Below are 13,176 nucleotides of genomic sequence, written 5' to 3'. Positions count from 1 at the left end.
TTTCCCATGATTTTTCTTAGAGAATAGATACGGAGTAGTTCTCTGGGACCCGTTTGTAATGCCCTGCATTTAGTTTCACTTTGCAAATTCTGAATGATCTCAACATAGGGACCTGAAAGTGGTGCTTTATTTTCGTTTGGAAAAAATCCCTGCCTGTAATGCGGGGTTTCCTAGTTTGGTGGCTTTTGGCTCTGAAATCGGGTTTGTTAGAGAGGCTTCACTTGCTTTGTGCTCCAGTACAGCATCTCAATGTGCTAAACACTTACGGGCTTATCAACAAGTACTGTGACTCTGATTTCTTTAAATATGTGACTGATTACAGGCAGCCTTGGGTTCCCAGGTGCTTTCACATGAGAAGAAATCCAGTTGCATTTTCTGGTGCCAGAGCTCATGAAGCATCCTTCATATGGCAAAGCACCAGCTTTATTTAATTCCATAATGATTGTTATTGCAGGCAGGCAGGTAGCCCTTTTCTGTTAAAGAGTTGTGGCTGCAAAAGGGGATTTAGAAGTTTGAAACAGTCTTCCAGGATCCTACGGCTTTTGCATGAGTCTGCATCACATATAGAGACCACAACTGGTGCTCCAGGCTCAGCCTTTGCAGTGGTGGTCTTGAGATGAAACCCTCAGGGTTAGACAATGTGAGAACAGAGGGTTTTTACCAGGAGGAATGAGACCTGCTTCCTCAGCTCCTTGACCTTGTATGTGGGATATAAACATGGTAATGCTGCTACGCTGCTGGCAGTATGCTTTTTTCGTTGCCTGGAAACTATACCTGTGTACAAGACACAGGTTCTGCCAAGAAATCTTGTTGCTAGCTCAGCCCTGAGTTTTGTTGTCTCTTGCATTTTTGATCTCAGTCCTTGGGCTGTTTTATGTCTTAGATCTCACGAAACTGCACGTAAGTGGAGAAATGGGCTTTCTTGGGAAAACCCCAGTCATCTGGAGGAATCTGCAGCTACATGATGCAAGTGCCTGAGCTGAAGCGAATCTGTTCTGCCCTGGGTAGATCCCTACTCTGCTCCCAGCGCAGGATGGCGTGTTGCAGAGCCAGGCATGTCCTTGCTGCAGCAGCCGCTCTCTTCTGTGACGTTGTGGTGACAAGAAGCATTCGTTTGCTCTTCTTGGAGCAATGCCATTCGTGCAACTGACCTGAAACCGTGGGCTAGGATTGTGTAAGCTGATCATAAATCCTTTTGTTGTGAGTGTGCCGTGGCAAATGACTGCGGGGTGGGGACTCGGTGCTGCTCTAACATCCCCACATACAGTCTGTATCATGAGCTGGCACATGCAGAACATAAAGCCATGTGAGCTGCTGGATTTGTTTCATAAGAAACAAAGAAAACCTTCATTTCTTGGGTACCTAGCACTCTGGCCCCATAAAACCTGGGTTACAAGGCAAAGGCATGTGCTGACCTACAAGTAAAACTGTACCCAGGTACTTGATCGCTCAGTAATCCAGTTTGTTTGGTGGCCTCCTTGTTTCTGGGAATAAAACTTCCCATAGTCTGTCCTGTTGAACAAGGTCGGCATGTGGGCCTGGCTGTGGTGCAGGGCCTGGAAGATGCTTCTCTGGACATCTCATGCTAGACCGGTGGTAGGAATTTCTGGGTGTTTGAGCGATGCCAGGGGAAGGGTTTGTGCTCCACCGTGCAGCAAGTGGTGTGCAAGTCCCCCTTTCAGAGGGGAGCAGTTTAGGCACTTGATCAGTCCAGATTCAGCCCTCTTTCCTACTGGCTGGCTGGCTCTTCTGACTGCTGGGAATGGCTGGACAGCACAGAGAAGTTAATATCCAGTGCTGGGATCTCTGCAGTCTTCCCACAACTGACTCAGCTCCGAGAGTCTTGCTCCACAGCTGGGTGCTGACCTCGGGGGCATTGGAAGGTAACGTTTGCTGTCATCACCTATCAATACTCCATTTGTCATGTTGCACTGATTGATTAAACAGACCTGGATGGTATTCAGACTTGGGAAATGCTTGTGGTGACAAGAAATACACAGTGTTAGGAACACAGGTAGATGGACCAGCCTAACTGTCGTGTAAGAGGCAAAAAAACTTCATGTTTCAGTAGAGCAAGTAACAATTTTTATTTTTTTTTTTTTTGCACAGAAAGAGTAATTTAAAATATTTGCACTGGTAAATGTAAAACAGATCTCTTCACCTTAGCAAACATTTTTAGCCTGCTTCTGAACCCAAAAAGACAGCAGTAGTATCTTGAGTTCCAGCTTTTCAAATCTATTTTGCCCTGTTTAACAGCATTTTTTGGATAATGCTGCTAGAATCAGGATGTGGTACATGCCTTTTGGCTTGTTTTCTGAGCATTACCAGCCCAAGTCAGTCCTGGTGTGTAGATTGTTCTTGTTCGGTTAGTGTTTTGCTTATAAGAAATTGTGTAGAGTTATACTGTGGGACCACGTGGACACTGGTGTGTAAAATGAACAGTTTAATGGCCTTAACCGAAATTTGTGTTTTCCATTTTTTCACTGTAATGGTGGCTTGTTGATATCTCTCTTGTTCTGTTTATTAACTAAAATTTGCTTTTTTCCAGGCTCACATTAAATTTCCTATCGACTATCCATATTCACCACCTACCTTCAGATTCCTGACCAAAATGTGGCACCCCAACATTTATGAGGTAAGGTGTTTTTAAGTAATCTTTTCAAGTAATCTTTTTCTCAGGCATGTGAGAAGGCTCTCTACTTTCTTAGACTTCTGCTGAAGGTACTAAATGTCACTAGCCATAACTAAAGTGGTTAGGTGTTAAATGTCAGTGTCGTGGTTAAACAGTGAAATCTAGATGTTGTAGGAAATGCTGTTCTTATAGGTAGGGATGGAGCTGTTCTCACGCCTGCAAGTACAGCAGCCAGCCCCAGCCAAAGCACTGTGCCATGAGCATTGGCAATTTTAGGGTTCTTGGATCTTACCCTACTGTAATACTTAGTCAGCTAGTTGCCATTTGTACACAGTTCAAGTACACTTTGAGTATATCCTACAAATTGTGTGCTGAGACAAGAAATAATGGAAAACGGTCTTCTGCAGCAGTTTGTCTACAAGTGAAGGGGTTTGGACTTGGGTTGCTCCAGCTGCAGAAAGAACTGGAGGTGGGCTGGAGTCGAGCTTCAGGAGGAGTCAGGCACAGCCTGCTCACCCTGCAACCAGTGTGAACAGATACCTCCAGACTTAATGTCCACTAGTCAATTTGAAGTACCCCTTAGTTTGGTGCATGTATGGGTCATGTTCAGAGAGTAATGCTGTGGGCTGTCAAGTCCATTATTGGATCATAGCAGGTCCAGAAGGGGAATGATCTTACCTAGAAGCAATCAGTTCAAAATTACCAAATCTCATAGAGCTATATTTGAAAGCTGGAGGCCTGTTTTGGCTCAAAACTTGACTTGTAGTGGAGGCCAGTCAAATCCTCACTAAACTTTAGGATGTCCTAGGCAAATGTCAGACTGCTAGGACTATTGGTTGAATAGTTTGAGGGGAAAAAAGGCCTTTCAAAATGTTCCTGTTGGTCCAGCTCTGTCACTTTATCACAGGTCTTCCTGTGAGAGGTTCTGCAAGCTTCCTTTGGGCCCACTTCAAAACAGGAATGTCAATTCTCTTCATTGCTGTGAACAAATGATGTCTTCAGTTGATGCCTTGGGCTTGGAAGGCCCTTTTCTAACAAGTTGTTGCTCCTAAATGTCCAGCCTGGAATGAGTGTGCTTCAAATGAAAACCCACACCGATGGCTTACTAATAAATGGCCAAAAGCCTCTCCAAACTTTGGTGCAAAACAGGATAGTAATCGGCTGTAATTACTGGATGCACAGGAGGATTGTCCTAAGCCCAGGGACATCCTGAAATCAATCATCTGACAGTCTTCTGACAAGTTTTGGGCTTGGCGCAGAATATTCCATGTAGCCAAGGATGGTGTTTCTCTTTAAGGCTGTATTTCAGTTACACAGGAGTTTGATCTATAAATAAAGACAACTTTGAGACCTGCAGATTATTGCAGATCCATACTGTGGATGTTGATTCTGAATCCAGAAATTCTCATGCAGGAGGTGAGTGGGAAATGGTTACCAAAATGGTATGTACAAATGAGTCTTGGAAAGGACCTCTCCCAGTCCTGGTGGGAAAGATGAAAAATTGGCTCTAGAAAAAACTGAAGGTAGGTGGAGAAACTAACCTGAAACTTGATGGGTGTATTTTGGGGTTACTCGTCAAATACTCCAGCTCTTAGCTTTGTACTTTGTGTTCATAGCAGTATTTCTTGGAGCTGAAGGGATCTGAAGCAGCTTGCAGGCTGTTTTGGAAACAACATTTAAGCAATGAAGATGAGGCACTGGGAAAACTCCAAATGAAAATGAGACTAAATCAGCAAAGGGCTTGAGGTTTGAGGGTTTGTCAGGAGGAGGGAAAAAAAAAAAATCTTTCAGTGTAAGGAAGATGAAAGAAAGTGGCAGTTTACAGAATCTGCTGGTGGGACCAGATGGAGAAGTTGGGGCTGATGTTCCAGTTCTGAGCACTTGAGTAACTTGTGTGTTTTCCCCATGTCCCGTTTACTTGGGTCATCTAGTTGAATTTTGGTAAAACTGAGTTCACTTGTTTTATTTCGATGTCATAACAGTTCTCAGTCCTAATGGAATTATAGGCTATTTCCCACTGGCAGATGAATACTCCATCTTCCTGTGTATATCTTTCAAAAAATGTATGTAGGGAGAGGCTCTCCCTTTGACTACACTGATCCCTAAAACTTCGTGCTAATCTCGTCAGGGCCCATGACACCTTTACCCTTCAAGACTCTGTAATGCAGTGCTGCCCTGCTTGGCTTTCCAAACATGTCACATTTATTGTTGCAAGAGGGAAACTTCTCACATTCTTGCTTCTCTCTATATTTTCGTATTGTCAAATACCTATTTGTCCATGTGCTGCTGACCTGATTGCTTGAGGAACTTCACCCAAATGCTGTGATGTTTCCTCTTGGCCACCAGCACTGCATTCTCCCAGGAGATGGTTAAAGGAAAAAAACTGGGTAAACTCATAGAAATTATTAATAAAACCAGAATAGGCTGTGAACACAATCTAGCATTAGTAAGGTTAACTTCACCTTAATATGATATTAAAAAATATTTCTAGATTGAACAAGCTTGTTGGAGTCCTAGAAAGGAAACTGCCTTGTTATGGCAAACTGTTCCAGCAACATAAATGTGTCCTTGGGTATTCAGCAGCTCCAGGTGCTACGTTGCTGGGCGTAGTTGTGTTCTTGACAAAAACCTGCTTGGAAATGACGAGGGTTTGCTTAGATTAGCATACCTGGCGCTGTTAGTGAGCCGCTGAAAACTGGATACCGATCACAAGCCTCCAACATTGAAGTAGGATCTTGTTTGGCTATAAAACAAATGTCATTGTTAATCAAGGGGAGTTGAAATATCCGGGAGGCCCTTCAGGTGAGCTGCTGCTATCTGTAGCTGCGATCGCTGGCTCTGTCTCAAAGGCACAGATGCTATCGCAGCAAGCAGCACTACTTCGTGCTCTGGCTCCTCTATGTTGAGCAATGTTGGAGGGCCCTCGGGACGTAGCTGGGACCAGGTGCCTGGGGAGCTGCCAGCCTGCAGTCTCAAACCGAACTGATCCGCAGCTTCTCTCTTGTTCCTGTCATCAACCTGTACCTTGGATCAGGGTGACAAGGGACAGTGTGAGCACTGCCAGTCAGCTAAGGCTGTGCCACCTGAAGGCATGGGGCTGCCTCTACAACCTTGTAAGTCACCCCAGCAGCCAGCTGTAAGTGGCAGCAAGCCAGCAGGGCCTGGAGAGGCCAACATCTGCCGGCCAGCCTCAGGCCCCATCTCTACCTTCACCCTGTTCTGCAGTAAGGCACTGGGACCCCATGAGACCCCAGAGACAACTTCAGTGGAGAATATAAGCTGTGGTGGGTACTGCTGCAGCATTCCTACAAAGTAATCATGTCAGAGTGCCTTTGCTGATGGAGAGTTGGCTTTACAGGCTTCTTAAAGTATTTATAAATGGTAGGCATCATGGAGCTTTGAATCTATATTCAGGCTATAACACTGGTGAGTAAAACACAGATTGAGGATTACGTGGCTGTATGGCTTCCATATGCTGCCAAAATATTCTTCCTCTTGCATGCTGGAAGGGATTTTCAGTGAAGCCTTCACAGAGTATCTCCTCCTTTTTCACCTGGTATCTCAAACAGCTGTGTCCTGGGGTAGAGGCGCAGGCCTGCCCTGCACCATCTGCTCAGCCTCCTGTGTCCCAGGAGAAGCCTTGCTTTGATACCTGAGCTAGTAGAAAGTGCTAAACCCTTCAATTCAAAAATGCCTCTGGCTAACTCAGCTACCACTGGGAGCAGAAAACTTTTTCAACCCTACTCTGTGTCTCCTGTGACTAGAGCTCACCTCTATCACTGTGACAGTACTTGCTATCTGGAGTCTAATTCAGTTTTATGTGATTTTATTACTGGTTTTGCTTGCTTTGCTACATTCTTTAAACCTCTTGAGATTGTTTTGTACCAATTTGCAGACTAACTCTGTTTAGCAAGGGAAACTTTTGAACATATACACACAGTAGACCCAGGAATAATTGAGAACAGTTTTCACTTGCGTATCTTTACTGTCACTTGAGGTGTTCATATCAACAAGGTAACATATCAACAAGGTAAAACTGCTCAGAACATACCCGGAGTGATGGAGTTGAGTTGTCAGACCTCTGCCTCTCTTAGCTTTTGTTTCTGTCTTTCAGAATGGAGATGTATGTATTTCAATTCTTCACCCACCTGTAGATGACCCACAAAGTGGAGAGCTGCCATCTGAGAGGTGGAACCCTACCCAAAATGTCAGGTAACTGTGAATCCGTGATGCACAAGGGTGCCCTCAGATGCCTGTTGTCTATCTCCAAGACTGAGGCCTGTGTTGGGAGAGGTTTGGAGGGGAATTTAAGACACTGGGTGTTTTAGGGCTTGAATTGGGTGGGAACCAGACTTGGCAAGCTGTCTAAAGATACTGGAGTGCTGTGTGTCCTGATGCTGGGCTAACAAATATGGGGACTTCTGTCCTGTTCACAGGTTTGCATGCTCTTAAAGCAAATTATCTCAAATGTTCTAGCGTTTTCCAGGCCATGTTATCCTACACTTAGGTTTTTCGAACTCCTCCAAGATACTACTAGTGGAGAAGGTTTTTGAGTATTTAGGCCCATTCAGGTACGCATAATCCTACCTACTGTTTGCCTTCCAGTATTTGTTTCCATCCCCCGTCTGCAGCATGGTATTTTGAGCAGTTAGCTAGAGACTTTTCTTCCTGCCAAATAAACAAAGGATTGCAAAATACCAGAGGCATTCAAGGCTACCTGTCCATTTTCTTTGAAACACCAGCTGAATTTCATTCTCATTACCAGACACTGCCAATAAAGAGCTGATAAAATTCGTAGCAAGCAGCAGCTCACTGAGCTGTGCAGCTGGAGCAGTGAGTGGCATAGTGGAAAAACCTCAAAGTAAGGTACTTCCTGTTCTAACTTCTTATTTAGATAATGAATCAGGTTAAAGTTAAAATAATTGCTCAGGCACATCATATGGGAATTATGCTTGCTTTCAGAGTGATTTATTAGATGTTGGTTCCCCAGCTTGAAATCTTTGTTATTTATTGATGAACCCAGCTAGGGATCTTAGCACACCTGAGGGAGTGCAGTAATTTGAAAGGGGTTGTCTGATAGTTTGATGCGGCTTTCATCAAACTTGGCTTCATGAAATTAATTTGAAAAGAGCCTATGTCAAAGCAAAGATCTAGCAAGGGGGATTTATTGGATTCTTGACCCTTGGAATAGGATTGTAAAACAGACACTCTGCAAAGTGCTGAACTAGAGCTAACATGGCAGGAGGCTAGGAATTGTAGCAGTCAGCAAATTATAACAACTGATGTTCTTCCTGGAGCATACTGCTTCAAGGTTAAAAAGGCTCAAGAGAAATGGTGCCTCTTAGCTTGTGAAGTCATGAAGGGTTAGGAATCTGGCCTTCTGAGCTTGAGGTAAACGCTGTCCAATCCCTCTGTACCAAGTACAAGGGAGCATGACATGACCTCTCAAAAGTTCTAGCTCAGATTTTTGAAAAAAAAATGAAAAGCTTAAATGCTATTTGAAGCTATATATTGCTAAGTTATGTTCACCTGTCCCTCTGCTCACATGGCTATTAAACTTTTTTCCAGACGTCTGATATAGTTAGGACTAGGTGGCAAGCCTCTACTTGTAGTTAGGAAACAGCTTTGGCCATTAATTACTTGTATCACACACACATTTGGAGTATTTCATTGTATACAACCCTAAAGATTGACGTGAAACTTCTCATGGTGCTAGTTCTCTGATTTCTGCTTTCCTTTACCACAGTGCAGTTTTTGGTGCTTACTCTCTTGGATTGTGTTGGGCTTAAGGGTAACATTTGGGGAGAAAACATTCCTGAGCTGTATCAGCAAATGGAAATAGAACTTGTCCTTAACTGCTAGCTGGCTACCAGCATCACCTGTTGGGCCAAGTGACAATAGAAATGCATCCTGCTGGGTCCCATCTGGCTCCAGGGTGTCAGGCAGGAGGTAGCAGGGCTGAAGCTATGGGAGGGGAGCATGCTTGTAGTGAGCTGGGTGTGTAACCTAGGGCTTCTCTTCAAATCCTGAATTTTGTAAACTGCTAAGTATTGACTGTTTACTATAGATGACTGTGGTTTGAACTGTCTGGAGGCTGGAATGTCATTTTTCGACTTTGAGAGCACCTGTGCTTCCACCTCTGATGGTGTCAAGCATGCTCATTAACTTTTTTAAACACAGTCAACGTGGACTTTCTTGTCACTCAGAGCTAGATGAGGGGGGCATAAGTAAATACGGCAAACATCCAGCAAGATGTGGAGAAATGCATCTGCGATCCGTGTGGCAGAGAACACTGCTTTTCTCCTGTCCTCAGTCCCACAAAGCTGAGGAGGTGGTGGCAGGACTGAGTTGAGACTCTTGGATCATTTTAGTTGCCCTTCTCCGTATCTCCCCTGCCTCCCCTCTGTCCTTTGAGCTGCACAGGCCAGAACTGAGCACAATATTCAAGATGTTGGTGCATCTGTATCTTGTGAAGATAGGTGATGCCCTGTCTCACTATTGCTTTATTTCTTGAGGATGCCCATTTTCATTGGCTTTTTTGGCTGCCTAAAATCTGGACAGTTTCTGCAACCAGCTCAATGCACTGACATGACTGTCAGTGCAACCTAAGCCAGAACTTTTCACTTCATACTGGAGAGTAAAAATGTGCAAGGACAGATCTATACCCACCTCTAAAGGTGGCTCTGAGAGACTACGATGTGGATAGCAGCTGGCAAAAAAAGCCCAACCCTTTTTCAACAAGGCGTATAACAGGACATGCTGGTTGGCAGCCCCAGCTGGCCTACAAAATGTCTGTTTTGGATGAAGTTCATCTGTGTCTGAGCCTTCTGTTGATATGTGGAGAGAAAGAGGCACTTAGGCCTCTGCTGGCTGCTCTCCTGTGCTGGTAGAGGGATGGAGAGGGATTCACTCTGAAGACAACAGCGCTGTAGACACCCAAACCAGCTCACTGTTCCCCAGAATGGGGTGGAGGATGTTGGAAAGCAGAAGGCAGGCTTGAAATCCCCATTCTTCATGCAGCTGACTTACATGAAACAACGTGCTAGAACAACCTCACCTGAGAGAGAAGCAGATCCCTGGCAGCGTTGCAAAGGGTCAGTCTGTATCCAGTCCAGTGCTTTCCATAGCTGATGCTGAGGATGTTTTCAGTCCCATGTGGCTGAACTTTTCTTTCGTGGTTTTGATCCTGTCAGATCCTATGTGCTGTGATCCCTTCCTAGTACTGTACCTTCTTCATCTTGCTTACCCAGAGTTTGAGTCAGAGGAGGCTGTCCAGCTCTTTCTTAAGGTATCAGCAGTGATGGAGCTGATCTAATGTGCTGGTTGGGAATGAAAAGCGCAGAGCCTCACCTCTAATAGACAGTTGCCTTGGTGTATTTAAGCAACTTGGCAGTGACTTTGGAGTCTGGGGCACCACAGTGGAAATCTCCTTCTCACTTTGTTGATGGAAGTGTGGTAGAGCAGATGCTAAATCCAGACATGAATCCCCATCCTCAGCCTTCCCTAGACTTCGCTTGCTCTACAGTAAAGCTGCTGCAGTGGTGCTGGAGCTGACATGCGGGCTTTACAGCCTGTTTGCTGAGAATGAAAGGCTTTTAAATGAATTCTTGAGATGAAGTAGGAGATGGCCTGTCTTCTGCACATCATTCCAGTCTGATCAGACAGGTTTTTTTTCCAGAGCTGCTGTTTTCTTTTCCTACTGAATTATGTAATTTGGAAAATAAATTGTTTAAGACTCTCCTGATAGCTGTGCTGAACAGTCTGGCCAGACACAAGTGTCTAGTTTCAAAACCTTTCAAGAAACTCAGCATCCAAATGACCAAGCATTTCCTGGAATTGTGTCCCAGATACATGATCTGGTAGATGCACTGCTCTGAATGTGCCCCTAAATCAGTGCAGGTACAGCTGGGGCTGTAGTCTCCTTTAATCAAGTTCTGCAAAGCAGTTGCTGTGTACTGCTGTGTTTCAAGACTTAGTCCTTGTCTCTTGTTCTTCCTTTCCATTTAAATGGAAAGCTGTTGCCAGCGGGACCAATTTGGACATGTGAAGCTGTTGCAGTGGTAGCTACAGCGAGGCGGCCGGGTGTGTAGAGATGCCTGATGTGACTTGCTGCTGAGCTTTGTGCTGGTTGTGGCACTGTGAGCAAAGGGCTGAATCTCTGAAGTACAAAGGGTGGCAGGACATGCAGAAGGGTCTGGGCGAGGAGGTGGTGTTTGCCCCTGGTAAATGCCAGCAGGGCAGGTAGTAGCTCTGTGCTGCTGCTAGAAGTCCAGGAAGGCTGTCTGTCTGCTGGGGCTTATGTGGCTGGCTCGTGCTGTCTTTGCTCAGTACCAGCAGCTGAATCCTGCTGGGCCCTTGGCGTCTTGCCTGGGTATTGAAAGACATCTGCACTGCCTTCCCTTGCTGTGCTTGTGTGCTGTTACAGCAGCCTCAGCTGTGCGTGGGCTGAGGAGAGGAGAGACCTGGCCACAGCTCTAACCTCCAAGCAGGCTGTGGGGCTGGGAAGGCAGAGCAGCCTTGTCTTGCGGTCTTGGGCTGTAGTGGTCCTCTTCCCTGCGCAGGGCAAGTCTGTCCAGAGAAGGGCAACAAAGCTGGAGAGGGGTCTGGAGCCCAAGGCTGATGGGGAGCAGCTGGGGAACTGGGGGTGCTCAGCCTGGAGAAGAGGAGGCTGAGAGGAGCCCCTATTGCCCTCTACAACTGCCTGAGAGGAGGGGGGAGCCAGGTGGGGTTTGGTCTCTTCTGCCAAGTAACAAGGGATAAGATGGGAGGAAATGGCCTCAAGTTGTACAGAGGGAGGTTTAGATTGGACATGAGGAGAAATTTCTTCACCGCAAGTGTTGTCAAGGATTGGACCAGGCTGCCCAGGGAAATGGTGGAGTCCCCATCCTTGGAGGTATTTAAAAGCTGGGCAGACAAGGTGCTTAGGGACATGGTTTAGTGGTGGGATGGCAGGGTTAGGGTAACGGTTGGACTTGATGATCTTAAAGGTCTTTTCCAATCTAAATGATTCTGTGATTGGGTCGGTCTATCTATCTATCTGTGATTGGGTCTATCTGGTCAGACGAGGTCCTTGAGGTTTGTATTCTGTCACTTCAACCCTTATCCTTACCTTAAGTTTTGACTTTAAACAAGTTTCTGATGCATCATGTAAAGGAGTCGTCAGCATCCAGAATCCGTGAATGCGTTGGCTCTGACTCTGCTGTTGTGGTTACCTTTTTCAGGACTATCTTACTGAGTGTAATCTCTTTGCTTAATGAGCCCAACACATTCTCTCCTGCCAATGTGGATGCATCAGTCATGTTCAGGAAATGGAGGGACAGTAAAGGAAAAGACAAGGAGTATGCTGAAATCATAAGGTAAGCTTTGCCACATGTGATACTGTGCTACCAGCCTCCTGCTTTGAATCCTAGGCTTGCAGAATTTGCTGAAACCACCTTCTCATCATGGTTGCTTCTTTGGAAATTTATTTTACCATTTTATTCCAAGTCCATGCTTCTGGTCCCTCTAGGTTTTTCAGTACACAGAAGCAGTGCAAACTTCTGGAGCAGGAGGGCTGGGCTGATCTGTCTTTAAATCGCGCTCTCTTCTCAGACTAACTGGGTGTGATGCTCTGCAAAACCTATTGGTTGCTAGTAAATCCCCGTCGAAGTCCCCGCTTGCCTTTGAGCACTGCCTGCATTGCTTGGGATGTGATTCAAACTGACTGCATCCTACTAATCCTGTGCTTAATGCACTCATGAATCATAGTCTTGTCCCTCCAATTCAAAGGAGTATCAGTGGGATTTGGCAAGCGTTTGCAAAGCTGGGTTTGATTAGCTGGAAGCGCTGCTCAGTCTTGACTGTCCTTTGAGAAGTTCATGGTTCTGTCCGGTGCTGTAGGGAGACGATGTGAACCAGAGCAGCGGATGGGCAATCCGTACCGCCGTGGGGCTGCTGCCACGCTCGGATTAACATTGGTTTTGTTCCTGTAACATGCCTGTTTAGCAAAAAGGAAGTAAAGATAGCTATTTCAAGCTCTCCACAAATCGAACTAACTGATTAATGTTCATTTGACTTTTAAATGCCCTAAGTGGAAGGGATGAATTAAAGAAACTGGAACTACACAAGTTTTACACCTGTACCTTCATAAAACCAAAGGGAACAGAAAATGCAAAGTGGTTGCCTGCAAAGGCTACTGTCTAGTGAGCCTCAGCCTAAGATCACGTAGAAAAGGAAAAGAGAAAAAAAAGCACTAAACATAAGCACACAGAATGTACTTGACTTTAAGCAGAGACACTTCATATAGCAGGAAGATACAGACTTTTTAAAATGGCACTAATGTTAATTTACGCTGTATGTGCATGCACACATACACATGTAATCCTAGGCATTCCCCTTCCTCCTAAATCTACGTAAGTCTAAGTTTTTTGTAATAACCATCAGTTGCTTTTTTTTTTTTTTCCTTCTCCTACTCTCCTCCCAAGTAAAAACAATAAAAAACACTCCACCTTGCAAATTCCATTTAGACAAAATTCTCACAGGGTCCAATGATACTTTAAATGAGC

The 13,176-nt window shown here is 45.2% G+C and overlaps 1 protein-coding gene across 2 annotated transcripts in view; it reads left to right on the top strand.

Annotated features, from left to right (window-relative positions):
- Positions 1–877: 877 nt before the first annotated feature.
- Positions 878–13,176, top strand: part of UBE2R2 (ubiquitin conjugating enzyme E2 R2) — a 14,527-nt gene continuing 2,228 nt past the window's right edge. The window contains exons 1-4 of one of the 2 annotated variants that reach the window (XM_035889867.1): positions 878–1,883; positions 2,549–2,635; positions 6,747–6,844; positions 11,854–11,988. In XM_035889867.1, the coding sequence (XP_035745760.1) occupies positions 2,612–2,635; positions 6,747–6,844; positions 11,854–11,988 (257 nt within the window). In that variant the 5' untranslated portion in view covers positions 878–1,883; positions 2,549–2,611. Of the gene's footprint in view, positions 1,884–2,548; positions 2,636–3,539; positions 4,049–6,746; positions 6,845–11,853; positions 11,989–13,176 lie in introns of those variants that run through there. The other variant, XM_035889866.1, reaches the window with a different exon arrangement.

Source organism: Egretta garzetta, unplaced genomic scaffold, assembly GCF_000687185.1.
Source record: "Egretta garzetta isolate BGI_Z169 unplaced genomic scaffold, ASM68718v1 scaffold702, whole genome shotgun sequence".
Lineage (NCBI taxonomy): Eukaryota > Metazoa > Chordata > Aves > Pelecaniformes > Ardeidae > Egretta > Egretta garzetta.
Note: the sequence above shows the minus strand (reverse complement) of the source record. Positions and strands in the feature narration are given on the sequence as shown.